Source organism: Typopeltis vanoorti, chromosome 17, assembly GCF_054136105.1.
Source record: "Typopeltis vanoorti isolate ZY-2024b chromosome 17, IOZ_Tvanoo_1.0, whole genome shotgun sequence".
Classification (NCBI taxonomy): Eukaryota; Metazoa; Arthropoda; class Arachnida; order Uropygi; family Thelyphonidae; genus Typopeltis; species Typopeltis vanoorti.
Genome location: NC_143565.1, coordinates 8257028 through 8283921, shown reverse-complemented (window position 1 = coordinate 8283921; position 26894 = coordinate 8257028). Strand labels below are relative to the sequence as shown.

General features: G+C 34.0%; 1 protein-coding gene across 1 annotated transcript in view; it reads left to right on the top strand.

Annotated features, from left to right (window-relative positions):
- The window catches only part of LOC150097119 (rho GDP-dissociation inhibitor 2-like), a 90486-nt gene extending 85074 nt beyond the window's left edge, over positions 1–5412 (top strand). The window contains exon 5 of the mRNA XM_090407328.1: positions 4736–5412. Within this exon, the coding sequence (XP_090263454.1) occupies positions 4736–4932 (197 nt within the window). The 3' untranslated portion in view covers positions 4933–5412. The remainder of the gene's footprint in view (positions 1–4735) is intronic.
- The last annotated feature ends 21482 nt before the right edge of the window (positions 5413–26894 follow it).

Sequence of the window (26894 nt, the reverse complement as noted above, 5' to 3'; positions counted from 1 at the left end):
AATCTCACACAAACGTTTGGTGAATCTCAGTTGTGGACTTTTCTTGCAGCACAAAAAACTTGATGATGGCCTGCACCTCTGTGTCTTTGAATTGCTTCAAAACCTCTGACATGTCTTCTTATATATCCTAAATGAAAAAGAAAACAGATTATTACAATTTGATTAAACATGGGGGTTGAAGGATTTTAAGATATGTTCTTTCTTGTGGTTATATTAGTTGCTTTAATATCATTTTTGTTCAAGGTGTTTATCAGAACTTTTCAGCCCCCCCCCCCCTTGTATTTCATTATAGTATCCTGTGTAAAAATCTCCACAGCGATATTTGAGTCGCTGCTGGTACTTGCAAAGACATATGGAAATAGACACATTTGTCAACCAGATTGTATTTTGGTTGACTAATGTTGAAGATTCTGTTGAATATATATGCATTATCAGAGTATGAAACATTTATCAGTGTTATCTTCTTCATCTTAATAAAGAAGATAACACTAATAATATCCTCCTAAATGGTAAATATAAAATGATTAATTTGGAGAAAATTACAGGATTAATAATAATGCTAAGTATGAACTAGGTTTTTGGCCAGTAGACCATTTGTACATAAATTCACATAGACAGAACATATGAGAAATGAGTCATTGTTGATAATATATTCAGACTATTTCAAGACACAAGCGTATACAGGAAATTTGAAGTAGGAAGTTATCACTATCTAGTTTTGAGCAGGATAAATGGAGTTTCATATTGAAAAGAAAAACGTGTATGAAAGTTTTTTAAAAGTAATCAAAGTGAGCTGCTTTCAGGTGTCCATTTTAAACTCAGATATACAAATATAACTGTAACAATTAAACCTGTGTTTAATTATTTTTCTGTGATGTATTCTCTCCATTAAACCTAATGATGAGCTATATAGGGGGGACTGGAAAGTTTTGATAAACATCTAGAACAAAAATGATATTAATCATCATTATCAAATTCCTGACATGTACCCTCAAGAGGTGTACAGGATATGATAGTACTACCTGAAAAATTTACATAATTACTAACTTCCTATCTACAATTTTCCTCCAAATCAGTCTATTACTTGTCAAGATGCTAATATTATCATTATCAGATCTTATATTTCTATCGTCTAAGGCACATTGTACTGTATCAATCCACCTATATCTTAGTCTTCCTCTGGGTCGTTTTCCTGCCAACCTGGCAGAGAACACTTGTTTTGCTAATCTTTCCTTGCCCATTCTATTTAAGTGACCATACCACCTGAGATTAGCTCTGCTAACATATTCCTGGATGCTGACAATGTCGAGTTCTTTCCTAATATCCTCGTTTTTAATATGATATTGCCATTGATGCCATCTGTTCATGCCTCTAATCTTTCTCAGGACTCTCATATCTGCGGTCTCTAGTCTTTGGTCAAGTGTTTTACTTCTGACCCAGCTTTCAGATTCATAAGTTAAAACTAGTTTGAACACTGTCTTGTATACAGCTAATTTAGTGTTCTGACTAATTTCTCTCTTATTCCATATGAATTTATTCAATTGACTTCCTACCATACCAGCTTTGTTGATTCTGTTGTCTATTTCCATATTTATTTTACCATTATCACTAAAAATCGTGCCTAAGTAGCTAAAATGTTTTACTTGTTCCACAGGTTCCCCGTTCACAACATAGTTGACAGTTTCAACAATTTTACTTATTTTCATTGTCTTTGTCTTTTTAATGCTGACCTTCATACCATATCTATTACTACAGTTATTCAATTTAGTTAGGGAATCTTGCAAACTTGTAGCGGATTTATTCAGAAATATAACATCGTCTGCATAAAGCAAAGAGCTGACATTAACATCTCCAATTCTAATATCATGTTTAATACCACTTTCCTTCATAATGTGATCCATATAGATAATGAATAACAGAGGGGATAATGTACATCCTTGTCTCACACCAGATTTAACATTAAACCATCTCCCTGTACATCCTTCAATTCTAACTGCTGACTTACAACTCAAATAAAGACTAAGTATTGCTTGATATAATGCCCCATTGACACCATATAACTGTAGCGTATTGAATAACTTTTCTCTTGCCACCTTGTCATATGCCTTTTCCAGATCGACAAACCTTAAATACAGATCTTTGTTATCTTCCCATGCTTTCTCGACTATTTGTCGTAAAGTGAAGATCTGATCCTGACAGCCTCTATTTGGCATGAATCCAGCTTGTTCTTAACCAAGCTTTTCTTCCACAATTCTTCTCAACCGTTTCTCAAGTATACTTGCATAGATCTTGCCAGGAACACTCAGTAGGGAAATGCCTCTGTAATTCTCACATTCAGTTTTATTTCCCTTTTTATATATGGGCACTATTAGAGCTGTACTCCAATCATCGGGAATTCGTCCCTCTGTCAAGGCTTTCTGAACTATGCAGTGCAGCCACTTTAAGACTTTTATACCACCATACTTCAGCATTTCAGGTCGAATATCATCTACTCCTGCTGCCTTTCTACATTTCAAGCCTTTGATGGCTTTTTCTACTTCAAGTATGGATATGTATTCCTGACTGTATTCCTGTTGAGTGTTTTTTACCACTGTGCTATCACTGTTTGTTTCATTTAGCAATTTTTCGAAGTAATTACTCCATACTTCAAGGATATCTTTTTCTCCTGTTTTCATGTCACCTTTATCATCTTTAACTCCTTTTGCAGCACTCTTTCCTCCATTTCTAAGCTTCTTCAACAACCTCCAGAATATCTTACCACCTTTTTCATATTTATTTTCTATGTTCTTGCCAAAGTCCTCCCATGACTTTTGTTTAGCTAGTTTTACACAGTGTTTAGCTTTCTTACATTTGTCTCTGTATTCTCTAAGAGCACAAGCTGACTTATTTGCCAGGAATTTTTGATATGCTTTCTTGTTTTCCTTCACTGCCTCTTTAACTTCCTGTGTCCACCATGGAGTCCTGATTTTTCTATCCTTGCAGACAACCTCACCACATGCCTCTCTGGCTGAAGCAATCAGGGTTTTCTTCAAGGCTTGCCACTGAATCTCCACGGTTTGGTTTCTGTTCTCAAACTCTCTCATTTTTTCTTCAATAATCTTTGTATATGTTAGTCTACAGTTCACATCTGAGAGCTGCTCAACTTTTATTCGCTTTGAAACTTTCTTACATGTTATTCTTTTCAATATGAAATTCAATTTTATCCTGCTCAAGACTAAATAGTGATTGCTTCCAATTTCAAATCCTCTGTACACTCTGGTGTCCCACACCAGGGAGAAAACATCACTGTCAACAATAACATAGTCAATGTTATTGTTGATAGTGATGATGACATAGATATAGACTTTTCTTATTTCTTGCCTCTTCTCTCCATGTGAATTTGTGCACATTTTTATGTTGGAGCATGGTGTTAGTAATAACCACTTCATGTCCTGAGCAGAAATCCAACAGGTATTTGCCATTATTATTAGCTTTGCTCTTTTCTCCAAATTTTTCCAAAATATTTTTGTATGTCTGACAATCATTTCCTACCCTGCGATTTAGATCTTCAACAAGGACCAACTTTTCCTTTTTCATTGTGTCATTCGATTTTTCTAAAGCATCAAAAAATTCCTCCACTTCTACCTTAGTAGTACCTTCTGTGAGACCATAGGCACAAATATGTCTCATTGTCCAGTTCCCCATTCTCATATTTGCCCACATCACTCTACTTAAGACTGACTGCCATTCAAGAAGATTAGCCTCGTATTTTGTGTTGAATACTATGGCTACTTCTTCTTTTCCGTGATTGTCATTGCCTGAATATAACATTTTGTATTTATTGCTCAGAAAGATCTCACCAGTTTTTGCCTTTTTTGTTTCAGTCATCCCTATTATGTCGATCTGGTACTTATCTAATTCCTCAGCTTGCTCCATTTCTTTGCCATTCAGGCTTCTTATGTTGATAGTACCGATCCTTAACTCTGGTGATGTTGAGTTGGGGTTTGTTTTCAGATTTGTTCTGGTAGCTGACTTTTCTCTGTTCGCCCTGGTTCCCTGGCGAAAACAATGGGGGCCTTGTTTAACCGGGCGACACCCCAGCCAGCATGAAATTTTGTCATGTTGTACCATAATTTTTTATTTTGGTTTAACCAATAAGAATACAATTTGGTCGGCTAAATCCCAAATTGCCAGCCCATCCTTGTTCATTCAGTATCCACTTAAACAAAATGATATTAAAGCAAATTATATAACAACAAGATAGAATATACAAGGATATAAGAAAATAAGAACATAAGTTATCTTCATAACTCTGCTATGAGTATGTTCTTTCTTGTAGTTATATCAGTTGTTTTAATATCCTCTTTTGTTCTAGGTGTTTATCAGAACTTTCCAGCCCCTCCTCGTAATCTTCTACACAACATGATATTTAATTTAAATATTTTAATAATATGCATTTATGAAGACTACAAATTATTAGAAGTAGAAAAATGGCATGAAAAGACTATGCTTGTGTAGTGCATATCTAATCTCTGTCTCGCCCATTTCTAATGTGCTACTAGCTTTTCATAATTTGAGATAGTCATTAAAAGAAAAAATTAAAGTCTACCCATGATTAAAATAATAATACTTGTATTGCAGTTTGTTGCAAGTTTTTAATTGTTTCACACACACAAAGAATATCCATAGCTGATGATTGACAGTTTAGTTATTTATTATTTTATGAAAACCCTGTTTAATACTGTATATCTTTCAGATGAAAAAATGTCACATATGGTAGGAAGTTATGCCCCAAAACCAGAAATCCAGTCTTATACAACCCCTTCTGATGAGATGCCAACTGGTATGCTAGCAAGAGGAACATATACTGTTAAATCTCTGTTCACAGATGATGATAATCATGAACATTTGAAATGGGAATGGAGTTTTGAATTGAAAAAGGACTGGGATTGAATGTGAAAATGCATTGCAGTTGAACAGAATATTAGTTTCTTGTCTCTAGGCTAGCGATTATGACTTGCAGCTTTGTTTTGTTTAATTGCGCACATGAAGTTAAGTCAAAATAAAAATGATGTGCAAAATATGTAAAAAAAAAAAAAAAAACATGGTATTAATTCATATGCAATATTTCAGCAATGAAGCTGTGCAGAAAAATTTTTGTTTGCATTAATTGTGTTTATCAAAATGCTCTTCATAAATGGTAAATGTTTCCTCTTTCATAAGCAGCTTAAAATATACTAAATTCAAATTGTCAGGGAAATGGTACTGTAATGACAGATATATAATATGTAGAAAGTTTTTTACCTTGGGTGTATGATATGTTAAAGATACCAAGAAATTTTATAAGCTTGGTTTTGATCCTTTTTTTCCCAAGTAAGCCAGGTTTGCACCTGAAGTATTTTCAAGCTCTGATCACTTGCCTAAGTACCCCATAATACAAAGCACATATCCTTATGGACATATATAATGTTATGTATTCTGGGAAGGGTCACCGGTCTGGGTTGTGACCCTTCCCAGAATACATAGCATTATATATGTCCATAAGGATATGTGCTTTGTATTATGGGGTACTTAGGCAAGTGATCAGAGCTTATGCCACCTTTACCATGAGTTGCCTCAGACCTGAAAATACTTCAGGTGCAAACCTGGCTTACTTGGGAAAAAAAGGATCAAAACCAAGTTTATAAAATTTCTTGATATCTTTAACATATATATATAGTATAAATTTATCTTTATTATTTATTTATCTTAAATGGATAGTAAAATTAAAGAGAAAATCAGAACTGCAGCTGCTTTGATATGTTCCTCATTCAGTATCTCTAGCATAGCTAAGATAGAGATATAACATGTACAGTTTTGAAAATATGGATAATTGACTTACATGAGATTTTGCTCATTCTATACAAGTGCGTTAATAGGCAAATGCTGTTTCATAAAACATGCACTTGAAAAATATTGCCAAAATATTTCATGAAATGAAAATATCTATTCAAAATATTTGAAATTGACTAGCATGATGACTGTGAGCAGAATAGGAATAGCTTATGTATATAAAAGCATTACATTACATTGCTGTTTTATGTGAGGTAGTATTACAGTTGGATTTCAAATTCTACTTTTCAGTTGTGGGTAGTTTTCTTTCCTAAATACCAAAATAATTCACTAATAATTAATAGAAAATAGCAATAGTATTGATTGAGATTGTATAATTTACAACTGAAGAATAAATCAAATATTCAATTTAGCAGTGGGGAAAAAACTATAAATATATATTTCTAAATGAAGGTTCTAAATATTTATATTATAACTGTACAGATCTTTTTCATAGTTTTGATACAATGAAATATATTTTAGTATTCTTGTCAATAAGAACAAATGTTAACTTGTTTGCCATGGTCGTTGTGTGAAAGGATAGTATTTTTTGTTATGTTATTCTACTAGACATATGTGCAGATCAGTAAAAATATCTAAAATTAATACTGAAACATATGTGCTCAAATAAATGTTCATCTTTTCTTTAACATCTCAGTGTTCTTTCATATATTTGTTTTGCATATTTATTATTCTGTGCACACTTTGAAGCGTATTATAAACATATTTGTCAGTAATGGTGTTTTATTTAGCCTTTTATCAACCAGTAGGTGAGCAGTAGATTTTTTATACCTATTCAGTCTGTGGAACTTTAGTAATTAACTTATTCCAATGATGAACAACTGCATATCATATTATCATACTTAAATTCCTCATATTTAAACTTAAGTGATGTATAGGATACTGTAGTACTTGCATATGCATATCATAAAAAAAAATCCATAAGAGGATAGAATAATAGTGATTGTGTTGAGAAGTAAAGATTGCTCTAATTGAGAATAATTAACATTGCATTTTATACTATTAAAAGTACATTGTAAAATATTCTCAATTGTTAAAGTTTTTGTTTTTACAAGTTTAGATTTAATTATATTGTACAGAAACAGAAGTTAACGCACTGAATGGATGCGTGCATAATGCTAATGCAAGAGATTAAGAATACTTTTGATATCTCATGTTTTTAGTTTGTATGCATAGACATAATGTTATCTCTCCTGTTATCGTTGTTTAAACGGCAGTAACTCCTTTTAAACAGTGATAATACCAGGCAAATATTAAACAAGAAAATGGAGGGGGGGGGGATTGGGAATTGGTGTAATACAATATTATTTACTACTAAAATCCATTATTAGTAGTAGTACAGTAAACTTCGATTTAAAAGACTAATAGGGGCTAAGGGATGTCCGTTAAATGACGAATTTTTTAAAATAAAAATATCTGTAACATTATACTGCAATTTTATCAATATTAGCACTGTAATAACAAAAAAAATTGCTTTACACACACTTAGATAAGTAAGTTAATGTGAAGTTAATTTCGATGTTGAGGCACTTGGTTTAGGTAATCCTACTTTGAAAAAACTATCAAGTTTTTTTTTGAACTTTGGAATTCTGCTGTTTTTTTATAATTAACTCCCTAAAATTATGAAAATGTGTGTGTGTAATAAAACTGCTGCAGAAAATTACACCACGCCACAAAAGAACCAATTACAGTGCGATTGATGTGATCACATCCTAATCATTCTGTTTTATGAGCGGTGACTCATTTATGTCGGCTAAATTACTACAATGTTTTTCCAACATATGATGGCCTATTCGCCAAAATTTGTTAAAAATAACAGGAAATTAATAACAAAAAATAACCTGTTAATTTAATTATAAGCAAATCTTTGTTAAAAGCATTTTAAAATTAACAGGGTGTTAATTTTCACATGTGACAGACAGACTGGAAATTTTGTTTGTTAAATTGAGGGTTTACTGTATATAAATGTGGTATTTTAGTAGTATATATATATATTGTATTGTAGTGGTGGTGCTGGGGGAGGGAAGGAAAATGTTTAAGATATGCCAAAATGGAGTCAAAAAGTTCTATATAGAAAAATGGTTTCATTGAAAAAAGACAAGTATGAATGTATGGAAAATTAACTATCAATATAGAAGTTTCCTTGGTTTGGAAAATTTCCCTACTAATAAACCTGTATGATATTGTAAAGCAAGTTTGTTTTTATGGAAGATTTTTTACTCTAGAGTTTTGAGTGCCTATTAGTTTTAGCTGAACTGTCGAAAAATACTTAATTGTGGAAAGGTCTTGCACCCGAAATGCTTGAATTCTAAACATGGTTGCTAATTAATTATTGAGGTATACTAACTGAATTTTGTAACTACAGTCCTAGGCTTATGATACCTTATTTTCAATAAAATAAACCAGAAAAATACAACTTTAATATTAAGCAAGATTGCCCTTTTATTTAAATACAGTAAACCAACCCTTGCTAGCTTGAAAATGTTTTATTCATTACAGCCTACTGGTACATAAAACACATCAAGTGTTTGATAGATCTGAGCTTAAAACCTTCATAAATTCTTCATAGCATACAAAATTTCTGCTAGAAGAAAAATCAGTAGCATTCTTGTTTCAAATCTGGTATCATTAAGTAGGCTGGAAAAAAAAAGCATCCCTAATAGCTTTAAACCACCTTAAAAATATTTGCACAAAACTGGAAATGACTAATAAATGGGGTGCACTGCAGAGGTATCTTAGGTATGTGAACTACTTCATTAGTGATATATTTGACAAATTTTTTTTTAGTATTTTGGATAACTGGATTCATTACCTTATAGATGAATTTAATAGTAATAATTGATAATAAATGGTGCAAAGGAGAGTGTTAAAGATATTTTGTCTGTGAAATGGGAAGGGGGGGAAGGTTTAGAATTTGTGGACTGCAGATATGCCTGCAGACAGGAGAAAGAGGGAAATTATGATAGAGAGACCTTCAAACTTGAAAGAATCATACAAGATACTAGTAGATGGAATTTTTTATTTTATGAAGGATGGGAAGAGGACATCTGTGGAAGTTGAGAATGAATGCAGTCAAGAAAGGAGTGAGGGGTAGATTTTTTTATTTTTTTCTTACAGTGCGATTTGTTGACTCCAAAGGTAATGGCTTGCCTTTGGAGGTTGTGAATGCAAATAGTATGAATGAATTCAAGAGAAGGTATGATGTGGTTTCCCATCCAATCTGTTCTTTGTCTTCCTCCTCTTCTTTTTCCTTATATCATTCCTTCTAGAAGTGTTTTTTGTAGGGATTCATGCCTTAGTATGTGACCAAGGTAGGCGGTTTTCCTTTTCTTAATAGTTTTCAACAGTGTCCTATCTTCTCCAATCATCTCTAAATTAGTTTTACATCTAAAATTAGCTTTCTGGCAGTCCATGGGAAGGAACTCTAAGGATTCTTCTGAGGATCCACATTTCATAGGCTTTTAGTTTATTTCACAATATTTTGATATTGTCTAGATTTCTGCTCCATATAGCAGTGTTGACTATACATAACATTTGGACCTAATTCTTGTTTTTGTGTGAATGTCCCTTGAATTAGAATGTTTTACATGCTAATGAAGGTTGATCTAGCAATTTCTATCCTTCTTAATATTTCCTTATCACACTTTCCACTCTCTGTAATGTGAGTTGCCCCAAATATATATAACTCTACTCGATCTAAGGTATTTCCTCTGATCTTAATATTTATATCATGCAATTTTCCTTTTTCTCTTGTTACCAGCATGGTTTTGGTTTTTTGAAGTTGAAATTAAGTCCATATTTTTCAGTTAGTCTCAGCATATATAACATAACTTTTGCTATCTGAATGATCAGATTGATTGTTCTGTAATCTTCACATTTGATTGTCTTAAATTTTTTAGGTATTGGTGGGAATGTCGAGTGCTTAAAATCTTTTGGCAGGTGTCCAGTTTCGTATATTTTGTTACATATGTCAGTCAGTGATCTTATAGCCTTATCGTTTTAAAGCCTTTAGATATTCTGCCATAATTCCATCCATTCCTGGAGCTTTTCCTGATGGCATTTGTTACTTCCCAGGTAAGAATAGTAGGCCCCTCCAAATTTTCTTGCAATGGCTTATCTTTTCTATCATGATTGTAGAGTTCCTTTGAATACTCTATCCCTTATTTTATCTTTCTCTATTAGGACGTTTCCACTGGCATTTGCGATGCAATGAGAGTCTACCCTTTTCCAAGATTTGCTAGTTAGCTCCCTAACTTTTTCATGAAGTTCTCTGGTTTTGTGCTTTTTGTCCAAAAGTTCAATTTTCTTGCATTTGTTGTTGAGCCATAGTTCTTTTGCAATGCTACATTCTTTCCTGATCTCTTTGTTTAAGTTCTTGTATTGAGGACAATTTTTGTATTTCTTAAATTTTTTAGGTATTAGTAGGAATGTCGATGCATTTCTTTCCTCCATCATTTTCAGTATCTTGTCATTCATCCATGTGAAAAATAAATCAATAAATAAATAAAATATAAACTTGCCTTTAACTTCATGCAGAATGTTTTATGAGTGCTTCTAATGAGGAGACACACCTAATAGCTTCAGTCTGTTCTGCTTCTAGCAAAGGATTGATGAAATTTGGTATAGAAACTTTAGAAACTGATGGCAAATATTTATTTTAAAAAATAATTAAGATATAGCAGTAACAAATATTGCAAATGACAGTTTGGGATGTAAAGTTTTTAATTTGGGATGAACAAGCTCAGTATGAGCTCCATATGTAATAACTCAGCATACATCTAACCCATGACTCAACTTGTTACAGCATAAATCTCCCAACATTTACAAGAGTGACTGTAACTTCAGCATTTCTTTTGATGTATCTTTTGCATAGCCCTATAGAAAGAATTTAAAGGTGCAAGTGTCACTAAACACTAAATACTCATTGCATAAATCACTGACACAAATTTTGTGTGCTATAAAACACATTGAATTTTGTTTGTTGAACTGTTACCATCTTTAACATCTACTAGAATGGAATGAGTGTGTGTTTGTCTGGCCGATTTGTACTGTTTTGCAGGATGAAAAATGAGTTTCCAAGAGAAAATAACTTCCACCTCCATGTGAGACCAGCTAATGCACATTAGTTGCAAATCCTCAATTAAGGTTATTAGCACCTTAAACAGTATTCAAACCCAGGTTTTTCCAGCTGAAGGGCATCACTGATATTGACTGAGCCAGAGAGGTTCTAGGTATATACACTTATTGAAAAACAATACTCTATTACTGCCACAGAGCTTAGTCTTTCTTAAGCACTGTAGTATATTGGTGAAATAGCATGAAAAGATGAACACGATGTGCAATAGCAAAAACAGGACATTGCACCTGATATTGTTAGCACTGAGTAGGTAATCAGGGACAAGAACAGAATACTGTGGATCATTGCAGGCAGTCTCTTATCTTATAGGGATAAAATATAAGATTGGTATTTGGTCAGTACCTGTTTCCCAGCAATTAATTTTCCTGGATTAAGGATCAGATTAACAAGTTCACATTTCTTATCATTTTCTGATATAACAAGGTATTGTTTTGGTCACCTATGCATTTGCTGTAGTGAGAAAGCTAGCTGCCATTGCATTTACTTTCTGGTATTTATTTTGTGTTAAAGACATTTTAATCTGATAATATAATACATCTTCAACATTTCATACTCTTATTTGATAAATGCTAATTAAATAAAATAATAAAGAAAAATAAACTAAAAATTAAATAAAAGTGTTTTAATTGAAATTCTTACCTGTACCTCACACATGGCACTGTTGTGCTATAGGTTCTTGTACCTCTTTTGTGTGAGATAAATAAATTAAAAAAAAAAAAAGCTAGTAACTGCAAAACATGTTTCAAAGGAGATAAAAATGCTGATTACTTTTTTTGGGATAAAATTGCTTACTTCTTTATTCAACTTTCAGGGAGAAAGAATTTATAAATACCTTAGTGTCTTCAAAAGACTTCAAAATTAGTAATACTTTACTCTAGTCACCCTCATTGTGGTGAACTTGCTCACTCTAACAGCCTAATGGACAGTCTCATAGCATCAATGTTATACTAAAGAAAGCTCGCTATAGTAAACTGTTTACTATATCAAGCTATTCTTATGTTCATTATGGTGAGAGAGAGCAAGTGTAAATGCTTACTCTTTTAAACTGTTTAAAACTGTTTCTCTTTAACGACACAAAATTAATAACGGAAAAAACTCACGTACAAAGATTATTTAATAGTATAATTTTTGCCTGTGTGTCACAGGCATCTTCAGTACAAATTAAATTCAGCTCAAATTAAACAATAACTGACAATTCCAAAAAATAACATGACAATTCTCATGGAACACCTTTATAAAGAAACATGTGAAACTCTACTTCATTCTCCTAACTTAAACAGATCCAACAGCTTATGTCTATCCCCTTTATGGAAGATAGTACTTTACAAATCAGCTAATCTTTCCTAACTTTTTATTGTATTGATTTTTTTTTTAATTTATTTTTATTTTATTTTATTTATTTTTTTTTTTATTTTTAGGAAAGTTATTGACCTTTTTAGTTATCTTACACCAGCTACTTAGGTGGCACTTTTTGGAATTGTCAGTTATTGTTTAATTTGAGCTTAATGTACTGAAGATGCCTGTGACACACAGGCGAAAATTATACTATTAAATAATCTTTGTATGTGAGTTTTTTCCGTTATTAATTTTGTATCGATATGTCTACGCACGGTATACCTCTTTTAAAACTTGTTCTTTAATCCGTATCTCTGCATATAATGCACTATTGATGTCTATTTGCATTTTGCACAATATTGCATTTATAAATTCTGCCAACCAACTAATTGCATAATAGAGATGTATTTATTTTAAGTATTAATTATCATTTAATACTATTTAATATTATTATTATTAAGAGAAACCTCCAGGGAATCACGGACTCATCAAGGAAATTCACATACTACATGCACCAGCTATCATACTTATTCTTGAATTCATTCACACTACTTGCACGCACAGCATCCAATGGCAATCTATTCCGTTCATGCATCACCCTAATAGAGAGAAATCTAGCCCCCCCCCCTTTCTTAGCAGCATTCATTCTCAGGTTCCAAATTCATTCTCTTGTCCTTTCCTTACCCTCCATAAAATGAATAATTCAATCAACTGAAATCCTGTATGACCCTTTCAGAAGTTTCTACATCTCAATCACATCACCCTCTTTCTCCTGTTTGCAAGTGTCTGCAGTCTACCAATTCTCAATTTGTAGACTGCAGTGTAAAAGCTTGCTCATATACTGATTATAAATGTCTTTATAATCAGTATTCCACAATTCTAATATCATTTTTAACACTCTTCTTTGCACACTCTCTCTTTCTCTCCACTGTATCAGAATCACAACAGAAACTAGATTTGTGCACAATAGTCCAAGTGAGGTCTTATAAAGGCCTGGTAAAGAGGCAAAATGACATCCTTATCTTTACATGTTAAAGTTCGTTTCAGCATTGCAATTATATTTTGAGTTGTATTTGCAATCTTTATTACATGATCCCTCAACTTCATCTTGCTGTCTACTAGCACTCCAAGATCCATGGCCTCATCAGTTTCTTCTCGCATAATCTCACCAATATAATACGACATTGAATATCTAATCATGCTAAAGTACATGGCTTTCTTGTTTACTAACATTGAACTGACATCCATTTTCTCATGCCCACAGTTCCAGCCAATTCAAATCATTCTGCAAATACTGAATATCAGCAGCTTTCCTTATTATTATTATTATTATTATTACATGACACCTTCAGGGAGTCCAAGGACTTATTGTGGGTGGGCACTCTACTTTGCTAAATTCATCTCGCCCTCTCCACTACTACTTAATTCTCCTACTACAACACTACTACAGTCAACACCATCTACTGCCCATTATCATCAACACCAGTATTTTTTATCTGTAAATTGCTTGTGTTCTGAATTGTATGTTTTCTGTAAATTGCATGTATTACCCTACCAATCTTTGCATCATCAGCAAATAGCTGTGTATTGCCTGTCAAATCCTTCCCAATATTATTAATGTGCAGATTGAATAACAATGGATAAGGATTGATCCTTGTGGTACACCACTACTTACCTTAAAACTTGCAAACTTGCATTCCCTCTATACTCCTTTTTGTTATCTGTCACTCAGCCATCTACCCATGCCAATAGTTTATAATCCAATCCCATATTCTCCAATTTATGCAACAGTCTTTCATGCTGTATTCTGTCAAAAGCCTTAGCAAAATCCAAAAGTATCATGGTGTATCCATTCTCCTTATCTAACTCAGTGGTAGCATTATTATAGAATATGAACAAGTTGCTAAAAGTTGCATCTATATTCTTGTTCATATTCTTGTTCATATTGCAACAAGTTGCATCAACAAGAATATGAACAAGTTGCATGACCTTCCTTTGTAAATTCATGCTGTTCATTGTAAAATAATGATTCACCATCAACCCATTTCTGAATGCAAGCCCTAACCAATTTTTCCAAAATCTTCACTACCATCCTGAGATACTTTCATTTTCGAAATTATGGATTTTACAACTGTGTTATAACTAACTCTTTTTATTATCCTGAAGTTTCGATCTTCATATCAAGATCATCATCTGGTGCATACACAAATATACAAGACAAGCTGAGTTACATTACAAACCGTAAGCTAGAGAAATATTTGATCACGTTATTCTACTGGCATGACCTCTAGTGAAAAAAAAATAAAAAATTTTATAAATTACATCAAGCTAGATTTAATTTAAGATAACATGAATAAACATTTTTTCTTATAGATAGTTTTCTTTCAGTAACAGTGATATCCTATTTTTAGTATTACAATTGTTTTTTGATTTAGGATCCTGGATTTACTACAGTCCTGTTTATAGTTGTTCTTAGAGAGAAGGTTCCGTGGGTTGAATATACGCCTTCCATATGTATGGGATTTTTAGACCTTCATTATTGTTCAGATTGGGGTGGTTGATAATGATCTCACAGGCTTCCTTAAATTTGCCTTCATACCATGTTTTGGTGTGATGTAGACAACTAGTGCTTTTCCAGTCAATTCTATGCCAGTAGAATACTCCTATATACTCCTGGTCATGCCAGTAGAATAATCTATTCTACTGGCATGATGAATAGTGTAATGTAACTCAGCTGTAATGTAACTCAGCTTATCTTGTATATTTGTGTATGCTCCAGATGATGATCTTGATATGAAGATCAAAACGTCGGGATAATAAAAAGAGTTAGTTATAACACAGTTGTAAAATCCATAATTTCGAAAATGAATGCTGATCACCATGTAACACATTAAAAGAAAGGATCCTGAGATACTGATTGGTCAATAGTCGGATACATTAGTCTTTGCACCACCCTTGTGCAGTGGGGCTACCATACATTCATTCCATTCCTTCAGAATCTTCCCTGTTCTGAGACTCATATTAAACAGCCTGTCAAAGGAATAGCCAATTCAGCTGAAAACACTCTTTTAACACACGTGCTGATATCAGTATTGCTGACTTCTTATTCAGTTTGTGCAATAGCTCTGATACCTTCTCTTCATGTCAACAGAAACAGTAATATTGAAAATTAATTTTTGCATTTCAGATAATTATCATTAACCTAATTTTAAGTTTCAATCCTTTTTGTAATGTAATATTATTAGATAAGTTTAATTTATCTTTCCATTGCTGATTTATATATCCTACAATATTTTAATGCAATACAATTCAAATTTCTAGCTAAGTTTATAATAATGTCCCAAGTTACAGCAATTACTTTTGTAAATAATATTTTGAGACCTGTACTTCCAGTTGACATTTTATATAGTTGTATGACACACAGTCAACAAGAAGTATTGAAATAAGATGAAGCACCTGTGAAGAGCTATACAGATTATAAGGTCATGGGGATTTATTGCAACCAGTAAACTGTATTTGCTTGTTATTCATGTAGCTTTGTCAATATGCCTGAAAAACACAAGCAAATTGACGTGTAAAGATATGGATATCATTTTGCCTCTTTACAATTGTTAAGACCTCACTTGGACTATTGTGTGCAAGTCTGGTCTCCTGGTTTCCTTTGTGATTCTCAAAATGGAGAGAGAGAGTGCAAAGGAGGGTGTTTAAAATAATATCCACATAATGCACAGAAAATGTACATTATGTGGAGTATATTGGATACAGGATTGTAGAATACTGATTATGAAGACAGATTGAGAATTTGTACACTGCAGACACTAGCAAAGAGGAGAAAGGGGGGGGTGATATGATTGAGACTTACAAACTTCTGAAAGGGTCATACAGGATTTCAGTTGATGGGATTTTTTATTTTATGGAAGGTGGAGAAAGGACAAGAAGGCATCTTTGGAAGCTGAGAATGAATACTGTCAAGAGGGGGGGGGGGAGACTAGATTTTTCTCTCATAGAGTTGTATGTGATTGGCATGGATTGCCATTGGTGTGTGCAAGCATGTGAATGAATTCAAGAACAAGTACGATAACTGGTTTGTGTAGTACGTGGCCTCCCTTGATGAGTCCCTGACTCCCTGGAGGTCTACTGATGATGATGATAAATTAGGTGGCTAATAATTATTATTATATTAGATGGCTGCAATTTATGCAGCCACCTACAGCATGAGCCAGTTCATTATGGAAAAGATCTGCTAAGTAGTTCAGAGCAAACTAGAATTTTCTGGATAGTTAAAACCACACATCCTTGCATTAGAATCTGTAACAAGCTGTCAATCAATTTGCTTATGCAGTCAGTATGATACCAAAAATTTCTTCACTTGTTTGCTAAGCATCCCATCTAGAGTGCTGCTGTAGTTTTAAGATGGATTTCCTTGACTTAGGCAAGCAGATATAGGAGGAGTGCAGTTATGATGAATTATTTATTATTTTGGTATATTCAACTGGTTACTTTGGCTTCTCTCAGCATTCTAATGATGATTCATAAAGTGTCGTTCAGCTCACTATCCAGTGGATAGGTATGCATATCTATTATTTCAAGTGCAAATCACTATTTCAATAATTTGCACTTGAAAGTATTAGTCTATGGAGGATGACAATCCTCAGCATTGATTTCAACACTAACACAAGACTCAAACTCTCCAGAAAAGCTCATAAATCATCATATATATACTCTGAGCACTACCCTTGGAATAATTAAGTTAATTTACACCTTTATGTGGAGTATATTGAAAGACTCGGGTTTTATAATAATTCACAAACCATTTGGCAATCTAGATATGGTTGACATGATTTTCTTTCATAATCATGTTGGGATGTAAAGATTGAGAAATCTAAACACCTAAAAAGGCAAATTTTTACAATAAAAGTTTACAATAGCAAAGTTATGCTGGGGATTATGCTGGAGATCATCCTATATCTACCATGGCTTCAAAACTCTTAGTAGTTTCTAAGAAGTGGGGGGGGCTGAGGATATATATATATATAATGTAATTTTCACCCACAAAAGTGTGTAAACGTATAATTCATTAAGTCCTGGATAAGCTAAGGGTTAAATACTTTGGTCAGATGATTTCCTTGCTCTGTATACTAAACATAGAATGCATGAAGTGACACAAAGTGTTGTCCTCTCAAATGTTCCTTCAGTTTAGGAAGAGGTGAAAATCAGATAGGATCATGTCTGGTCTGGCTGGTTCAAAGTGATGAACACCTACAGGTTGTTTATGAAAAGACTTTTGTGGTATGCATTGTTTGTGTTACAGGAAAAGCTGCTGAAACAAACTGTTCAAATCCGTGTCTTCAGTCTTGTTCAATTTTTCAAGGATAGCGTTCTGAGTTAATGGTGTAGCCTTTAGCATATATTCCCAAGTGCCGAACATATCATTACCACAGAATGGTATCTTTTTAACTTCACTGATGATGCTATTCTATAGATACTCTGACTTGCAGGCTGAATGAAAAATGAATCAATGAAACATTTCCTGTGGATCAGAAACAATTCATTTTGGGTATAAATACATTGGGCATCAGCATAACTTGTTCCAGGACCATTTTTAACTGCTGTAATTTAGAAATCTTTACATGAAGAGTTGTGGAACTTTAAACCCAAGAGTGGGAAAGTAACAGATGTATGCAGATTAGTTTGTGTTGCAGCATGGATTTATCATTAAAAAAAAATTCTCAGTATGATGACTTATACATATCTTGCATCTTAATTTCCATTCGATAATTTATTTTAGTATTGTCTTCATTTAATACAATTCAGTTAATTTTTCTTCTCTATCTTTTGTCAAGGAAAGGTGCATAATCTTAATTTTATATTTGATAATTTATAAATTTTAAAGTAATTGCATGCTGACATGTGATATAAACATTTGATTGTTGTATGAGTGAAACTTTTAACATCTTTTGGTGGTATTTTGCTTCAAACACTTTTATAGCTTCATGATAAACATAATTCACAGAAATATGAGGATCTGACTTTTCTCATAAACATTCCATGGTATTTACAATTTTGTCTCATCTTATAAGGCTTGTTTAGTGGATACTAGATTTTACTATTTACAAGGAATACTTAACTGAACATGTGTATGTTACTAATAACTTTATTACATGCATATGTTTATAGTGATTTTGTGCCTTATCTAATATCAGAATCAAATAACATTAAAATGTTGGTATCTTTACCATAGGTGCTCATTACTGTGTATTTTCTTATTATTTGTGTTGTAGATTATATTGATCTCAATATCACATAATACCTATTCGGCTGTTGTGTATGGTTATTTTAGAGAAACAGAAATCATTTAATTATGGTTTTATTCTGTGTTATATGATGTAATTTTTGTTTTGCTTTTAATCATTCTTATTAGCAAAATGATATAGCTGGATCTTGTATCCTAACCATGTCTTGATTTATTGTATAACTACACAGTTAGCAATACTTGTTATTCATAGAACCAGACTACACATTGACAAACTATTAAGAGCTAATACATTGATTACTTGATTATGGTCTTTTTTTTTTTTTTTTCAGTTTTAAAAAGCTTTTGCTTTTTTGAGAATGTTTTTTATAACTTCAGTAAATAAATTTTTATTAATATTTATACAGCATTAGCATTATTTATTTTAAATGGTTTGACCTCATGGTTAACTGGTTGTTGGTATAAAATATTTTGAAAAAAAAAAAAAACATATATATATATATATATTTCTTTGGCCTCCCTACTGTACGCCAAAATATTAATAAGAGATTATAGTATTTTGAGAATAAACCAATAAAATAAGGACTTTATGATTGCTTTTGTCTTACGAAATTTGCATACATGTAGAAGACATGCTGTGCTGTGTGAGGAAGGAGCAGGACTACATGCACACAGAAAATAATTTTGATTACTTTGTTCAGTTGAAGAAATTTTATTTAAAAATTATTTTACTGTGTCCATTAATTTTCATTACTAACAACTTTATCTTGTGGAATTTTAAATGTGTATTGATGCTATGTCAAAACCACTGTTTTTTAAATCTCTCTCTCTCTCTATCTCGAAATCTTAAATGATTCTTAGTAATCCTAAGAAAGAATTTTTTTGATTTATGTAGATTAACAGATTGTATTTTTGCTGAAATTTCCATAATAACGAAGCATTTTTTTAAATACTGTTTAACTATGCAAAGAAATGAAGAATAAACTCTTTATACCATTTTATGATGCACTTGATAAACGAGTTACTTTGTCTGTTCTTGAACACTAAGTTTATCCATTCTTAAACACTCTGCTGTAAGCAGTTAACATATCTAAACTGAAATGAACTGTTATTAATCATATGTAAAATAACTACTGTATTCAACTCCATTTCACTGTCCACAGTGCATTTTAAATGTCTTTTCCAATTTTATTTGTCCTTTTGGGAAATATATTGATGAAAATCCTAAATGCTAGTTTCAGGGGCAGAAGAAGATATAGATGCTTGGGCATTGGTTATTCCTGTTGGTGTTTAGTAGAATAAAACAGACATTTGAAGTTAATAGTGAACAAGTGATTAGACAAAATTAGTGGTGATGCAAACAAGCAGGAGAGTGGATTATGTAACCAAAGTGCTACTAAAGTGTCGAAAAAAGGGTGGTGTAAGAGATGTGAGAACAGGAATTCAAACTGGACAAGGAAACAGGAGAGTCAGGGTCACAAAGACATAATTGTAAGGAGTGTAAATCCTGGTGGTGGTAATGAATGTATTTGTGGGATGGTCAGCATTGGGATGGAATTGCCTGCGATATATTGGAAGTAGTTGAGTATGGTAGAGATATAGGGGTAAGGGATTTGAAAGGTGGGTAGACAGGAGCAGGTGTAGATGATGGATAGGACTGGAGACAAAAGTGTTGCAATGATGGAATTTATTCACCCAAAAATGGTTGGTAGAGCCTCTGCTACTAATAGCTCGCAAAAAGATAAGCAAGTTTGAGCGCAGTTAGTAGTTGGAAGGGAGTAAATCATTCAATGCTGTTGGCACACTCTCCCTCGTTGAGTCTTTGGACTCCCTGGAGGTGTCATAATAATAAAAAAAAAAAAATAGAAATGAAAGGGTATGATGTTTTTTGTGAGAATAGGAATGGATGGGAAATGCTATTGATGATCACAACAGAATTTTTCCACAAAGGTTTGAAATATGAGAGAGATAGTGGAAGTGGTTTTGAAGCAGTATAGTGTAGTTGGAGGTTCTTAGCTTGAGATATTTACTTGCATATTGCTATAGGCAGGGGAATGTGGAGAATAAAGACTAAAAATTGTATAGGCACATGGGCTAAGTGAGCAAGAAAAGAGTGATCATTGTCGGTAATGTCAGAGCTGGCGGAAGCGGGCACTGCTACAAAGGGGCACCGCCGCCAGGGCACGGTTCATAAGTTCATTTTTAAGAAACACAATTTTTATAAAAACAAAAAAATTCTTAGAATGATCAATATTAAAATAAATAAGGCCGGATACACCGAATAAAAATTTTAAAAAATGTATATTGCCACCTCTTTGATCAGCCGGCTGTTTACAATTTTGCAGCGAGAGCAGGCTAAATTCTTGCCTGCAGAATGTTGTGTCCACTGCAGTCTATCGAAAGTGAAACAGAGAACGGTTTTTATGCCCAGAAACGAATTTTCGTACAAAACATTTGTTGCTAGTTAATCAGTCATATGGACATGCATCTCAGTAGGCTACTGACAGTAGCGCAGTGCAGACTATTATTTCATGTCTGTGTCGTGTTGTAATAATTTCTTGTGGGTATAAAATAGAAATGGAATCAAAAATTAAAAGTTATCCGGTGCACAAAATCATAGCATCATGCTGCGAAAGAAGCAGATGTTAATAAATTTGTTAAAATATTAAAATATTCTGATGCAGATTGTAACCAACTCGATACATCAGAAATCAGAGTTGAAGAACCATGCACATCATCCAGTTTGCATGAAAGTGCTATTGCAACTATCGAAGAAGATAACAAGACACAATTTAAGTGAACAAACAGGAGAAGATTTAGTTGTAGTTGACTGCGAAACTAACACATTATTAGTCTGTAAATTTAGACGATCCAGGTGAATGGGGAAATATTCATGAAAAATTACGAGTTGTTTTAATTGAAATGGGGCCTGTTAAAAAGAAAAATATAATATATCCCAGAGATATAGTTCACCCACAGTTTGTAGATCTCTGCTTGGTGTCTTTCCAAGAATAGTCGATTCATGCTGGAAGGGAGAAAGAAATGAAGGACGTACGAATTGGTCACCAACATGCGAAATCACGTGGAACTGCAGTACTCCCGATTTTTCTCGATATATAAATATATTTATTAATTTATTTATATTTGCTTGTAATATTTAATTTTATCATCAAAATCCTATACAATTCTCTTATTTTGTATAAAAAATAATAAAAATCCATCTTGTAGCACTTAGGAGGGCAAAGGATGCTAGCAGCACTGTGTTTACCCCTGTCATATTGCTACGGGTGCATGCAAGTATATGCGCTTCATTGTGAGATGCGAGATATTAGCGTAATGCAGCACTGTCTGTCGCGCAGTTCTACTGGTGTTTATATGAAGTTTGCACCAGTAGTAGAGTGTTCTTAGTGCTTATCATGTTTACTCTGTCTCTTTAAATAAAAGTAAAATCCAAATTGTAAAAATTTGGATTTTACTTTTAAGTAATTTTGAATTATACCAAACTAATTTTATTGATAATAAACAATATTTTTTCATGTTTAATTTTTTTTTAAATTTTTACCATAATTTTGATATTTTATCCAAATGCGTATACGCTGTACTTACAATGTGTGTATGTATATTTCGAAAGTTTCAGCACCCCCACGATTTCAAGCCACGAGCCGCCACTGGTGGAGACAGAGTTGTAGAGTAAGTGTTCTCCCTCGATGAGTCTTTGGACTCCCTGGAGATGGCTACATCATTATATTGCTGGACTTTGCAAAGCCATATGCTATTTGCCTTCTTTTGACACATGGAAAACTATTGCATATATTGGAGCAAATGGGAATGGATAAGGATTGACTGATGAATATTACATATATATTGGAGCAAATGGGGATGGATAGGGATTGACTGATGAATATCAGAGGGTAGTATATCGTGAAAGAAATAAAGGCAAATGAAGGTGACTAGTGGAGTGCCCCAGGGCTTAGTACTAAGACCACTGCTCTTTAATTTGTATATATTAATGATATAGCAGAAGATTTGAAGGTGGACATTCGGTTGTTTGCTGATGATGATGCAAAACGAGAGGGCAACAGTTGATAATGGTAATGTAGATATCTTACAAGATGATTTAAGTAAATTGGCAGTGTGCAAAGGACAAAGATGATTTGATGAAGCTGGGGATCTGTGGGTGATGGTGGATAGAGAATTGAAATTCAGAAAACATTGCAATAGTTGGCAAGACAGCTGAGAGGATTACTTCACTGCTGAAGAACATTGACAAGTAAAGATAGGGAGGCTATTATCCCTCTTTGTAAGGCTATGATTCAGCCACATGGTGACTACTGTGTACAGATTTTGTCATCTCCATTTCTTCGTGATCAGGATGTGGTGAAGGGGATACACAGCGGAGTGACCAAGCTGGTGATGACTAGTCTGTGGAATGTTCCCTATGAGGATAGATTGAGTGTTTGGGTTGTAGAATTTAGCTGACAGGCAGAGGAGAAAGGATATGATGAAACTTATAAGTTACTAAAGGGATTCTATAAGACACAAATGTTTCAGTGCATGGTGAGCAAGGGTACATGAACTAGGTTCTTTTCTTGGAGAATAGTAAATGAGTGGAATGTGTTGCCATAGGTGGTTTGAGTGCACCAACAGTAAATAGGTTTAATGATATGTATGATAGGTATTGTGTTAATGGATAGAGTGGGTCTCCCACGACGAGTCTTGACTTCATGGAGTACCCATATAAATAAATAATAACATGAATAAGCAGAACGAACTCTTTGAGCCTTAGAATGTCTACCTAACACAACATATAGTTGAAGCTACACTTGGGACACTACCGATCGATTTAATAATATCGACACATACTGTGATATTAGATAGGAGTTTAACTGCTAGGTATTTTCAACATTTCAGGTTTCATATATGACGAATATGCATTTACTGAAGGTCTCATTTCAAATCAGTAAAAAACAAGTACACGAATTTTAATTTTTTAAAATTTTATTTGAAGCGTTGATCACCCCGTGTTTCTGAGAACTCGAACTGCATTATTTCATTGGGTGTATTTGAAAAGTTAGAAACCGTTGTGTGAACTGTCATACTGAAGGCAATTTTCAAAAGACCGAGGATTGCGATGCGCATACTCAATCCTGTATTTTTCTCTAAAGAATATTTTTTTGCCTCTACACTTCGATCACACTAATGCTACTCAACTCTCCTTAAGTATTGCTTCACAAGCCATCATAGCAGTCTAGTGATTATTAAAGCTAAAATAACACAGCAAAATGCGGAATAAACAGACAACAAGGAACAGCAGCAAGCATGGCACGGAAAATAATCACGGTGCTCTCAGAGCCTGAGAATTCTTTTCAAAAACCATACATATGCCACTTCTAATTCCATTTTAATTAGAAGTGGCATATGTATGGTTTTTGAAAAGAATTCTCAGACTCTGAGAGCACCGTGATTATTTTCCGTGCCATGCTTGCTGCCGTTCCTTGTTGTCTGTTTATTCCGCATTTTGCTGTGTTATTTTAGCTTTAATAATCACTAGACTGCTATGATGGCTTGTTTTGCAATGAGCCGAGCTTGTGCAAAGTGATATTCAGTTCTTGTTGCTATGTTTCATAATGGATTACAACCGCCTTAATAAGATGTAGGACTTCCTTTCTTTGCGATGACTACAGCAGTCCTATGAGACATACTTTCCAGAAGCGTACGATAGCGATCAATGGGTAATTTATACCATTCTTCCTGTTGACTTACAATGAGGTACTGGAGTGTTGTGGGGTAGACATCTCTTGACCTCACCGAATGCTCCAGTTCATCCCACAGATGTTCAATACGGTTGCGATGAGAGCTCTGTGGAGACTAGTCATATCCATGAAACACGCACTTACAGCAGGAGCCTTATGACATGGTGCATTGTCTTGCTGAAAGTGGCAATGATCAGTTCTTTTGAAAGGCCACAAAAGTAGTAAGCATGGCTTTATTCAGAATGTCCAGATAACTCTCAGATTTCAATGTTTGTGACAGGACAGAGGTTTAAGGCGCCAAACCAGGAAAAACAGGACTAAAAGTTTAAACCGCTACATCCGAATTTCATAGTTGCGGTTACGTACTCTGGTAAGAGACATTCACCAATCATTCGCCTCACCCACACCCGTCCACCTGCTAGGCAGGCATATAGTGTGATTCGTTGCTGAATAACACAGCTTTCCAAACTTCCACGTCCCACCGTACACGCTCTTTGAACTACTGAAGACGACACTGAATGTTGGTGCAAATTTGTATTCCATTCGATGCCCAGAACTCCGCATTCCACGTGTCCGCCTACGAATGGTGGATTTGACATATTATCTTTCGTAGCACCTTACGGTCACGTTTGGTGCGCGTGGTGAGTCGTTCATTGCAGATAGCACTTACAGTTGACTCCTTGCGCTTACATCTCAGTATGGTATCTGATTGTTGATTTGGGATGGCCCACTTTGTCAAACAATTCCAACAGATAGGCATGCAACATGGCATTCTATCACAACGCCTTGTTCAAACTCCGTTAGTTCCCTTCTTGCAGGCATTCCCCGGACACAGTGCACTGACTTGGAAACATCATATTCCTCTATCTCGGCTGTTTGTAACATATCACTCATTACATGCACGATGTACCTTGCCTATGGAGTGTCCGCTGACTTCTTTCGAAGCATTGTATGTTTGCTCTGATTTCTTCCTCCTCCTCTTTCTACATTAATCGTAAAGAGTCATCAGAAATGTCATCGCAGCCTTTTTCGGTTTCGTCGTATGTTTTTATCTGCGAGTGCACTTTTTTCTGTTTTCAGTTTATTTAGTAAACATGCATGGAGAATTCTTCTTTCGTTAATATTAATTTTTTGCATTTATAATTACTACTTTCATTTCCCCTCTTTCTGGTTTTTTTTTTGTCTCTGCCATATCTGATATTTGGACCCTTCTGTTTCCACTTCGCAGGTATTCAGCTATCGAGATATGTTTTCTTGATTTCATAACACCCATTTCTTCATCTCTGCTACATTCTTGTCCACTACATCCTTGGCACTGTGTCTGGTCAAAATAAGAAACATTTTTTCTTTGTGGTAAAGCAGTGTTTCCATAAGTGTGATATGCGTACCCCTACAGGTATTCGAAAGGTCTTTTGGGGAGAACGTGGTATATTTTTTTTTTCAATTTTGATTATTTTTTAATTTTTATATTATTGTCACCATATTATTGCGGATGAGTGCAGATCTATTCAAGAATCAATTTTTTAATAACGAAAAAAATCCAGTTAGTTTTGAACAAAATGCGCCTTTAGGTATGCATCAACTGACTTCCGCATCTGGTTGAAGGCACGATCGCGTTTCAACGGCGTGGTTCGAAATGTTTGCATTAAAAGTTTAAATTCAATAGTTCGTACCACCCAGTGCGTTAAACTTTGGAATCATTCATATTATAAGGGTTCTCTGCATTTTTTCGTCATCCCTATTTGCTGATGCTGAAGATGAGTTTAGTAAAAATTAAGAACAATTTCTCCTGGATGAGAAGCCCCATCTACGGCTAAAAACAACAAATAAAAAACCGGATTTCACCAAACTATTGGCAAAAAAAAAAGAAATTGATTTCTGATGGTGAGGAGAATGCTTTCCACTGGACCACGCTACAAGAAAGGCACTTTGGAGAGAAGATTACACGGCTTGAACTCTTACATGGATTTACTGGGAACAAGTTATTACCCAAAGATATGTTAATGGAAAGTTCTTAGAATACTACACTTGAATTGTCATTTTCAGGTTGCATAATCCAAATTTCTCTCCAAGGTGATCCCCGTAATGGAAGTTGCCTCTCTTCTACTCCTAGTACTTTTTATAACCATTCATGGTTATAGGCCTCTCCTATTTGCTTCCAACTTTCTCTGTTGAAGGTTTCTCCATGCCAGCCATCTCCACAAGGTCATCCTTCCATCTTCTCTTTGGTCGTCAAAGCATTTGTCTTTCTTCATATGAATAGCACTAGATGACTGTCTTTGTCCATGTATCGTTGTTGCCACTTAGCTAAATGCAAGTAAATCTAAGACTACTTTTTCATCGTGAACACGTTTTCCAACATCTTTATGTTACTCGAAATTTTGGAAAACACGTTTTCCAACATCTTTATATTACTCGAAATTTTGGAAAACACGTTTTCCAACATCTTTATGTTACTCGAAATTCATTGCATTAGAAGAAATAAAACAAGTAAAAATTTGTAAAAACGAGCATGATACATAACATTCATCTGAGATTTTACATA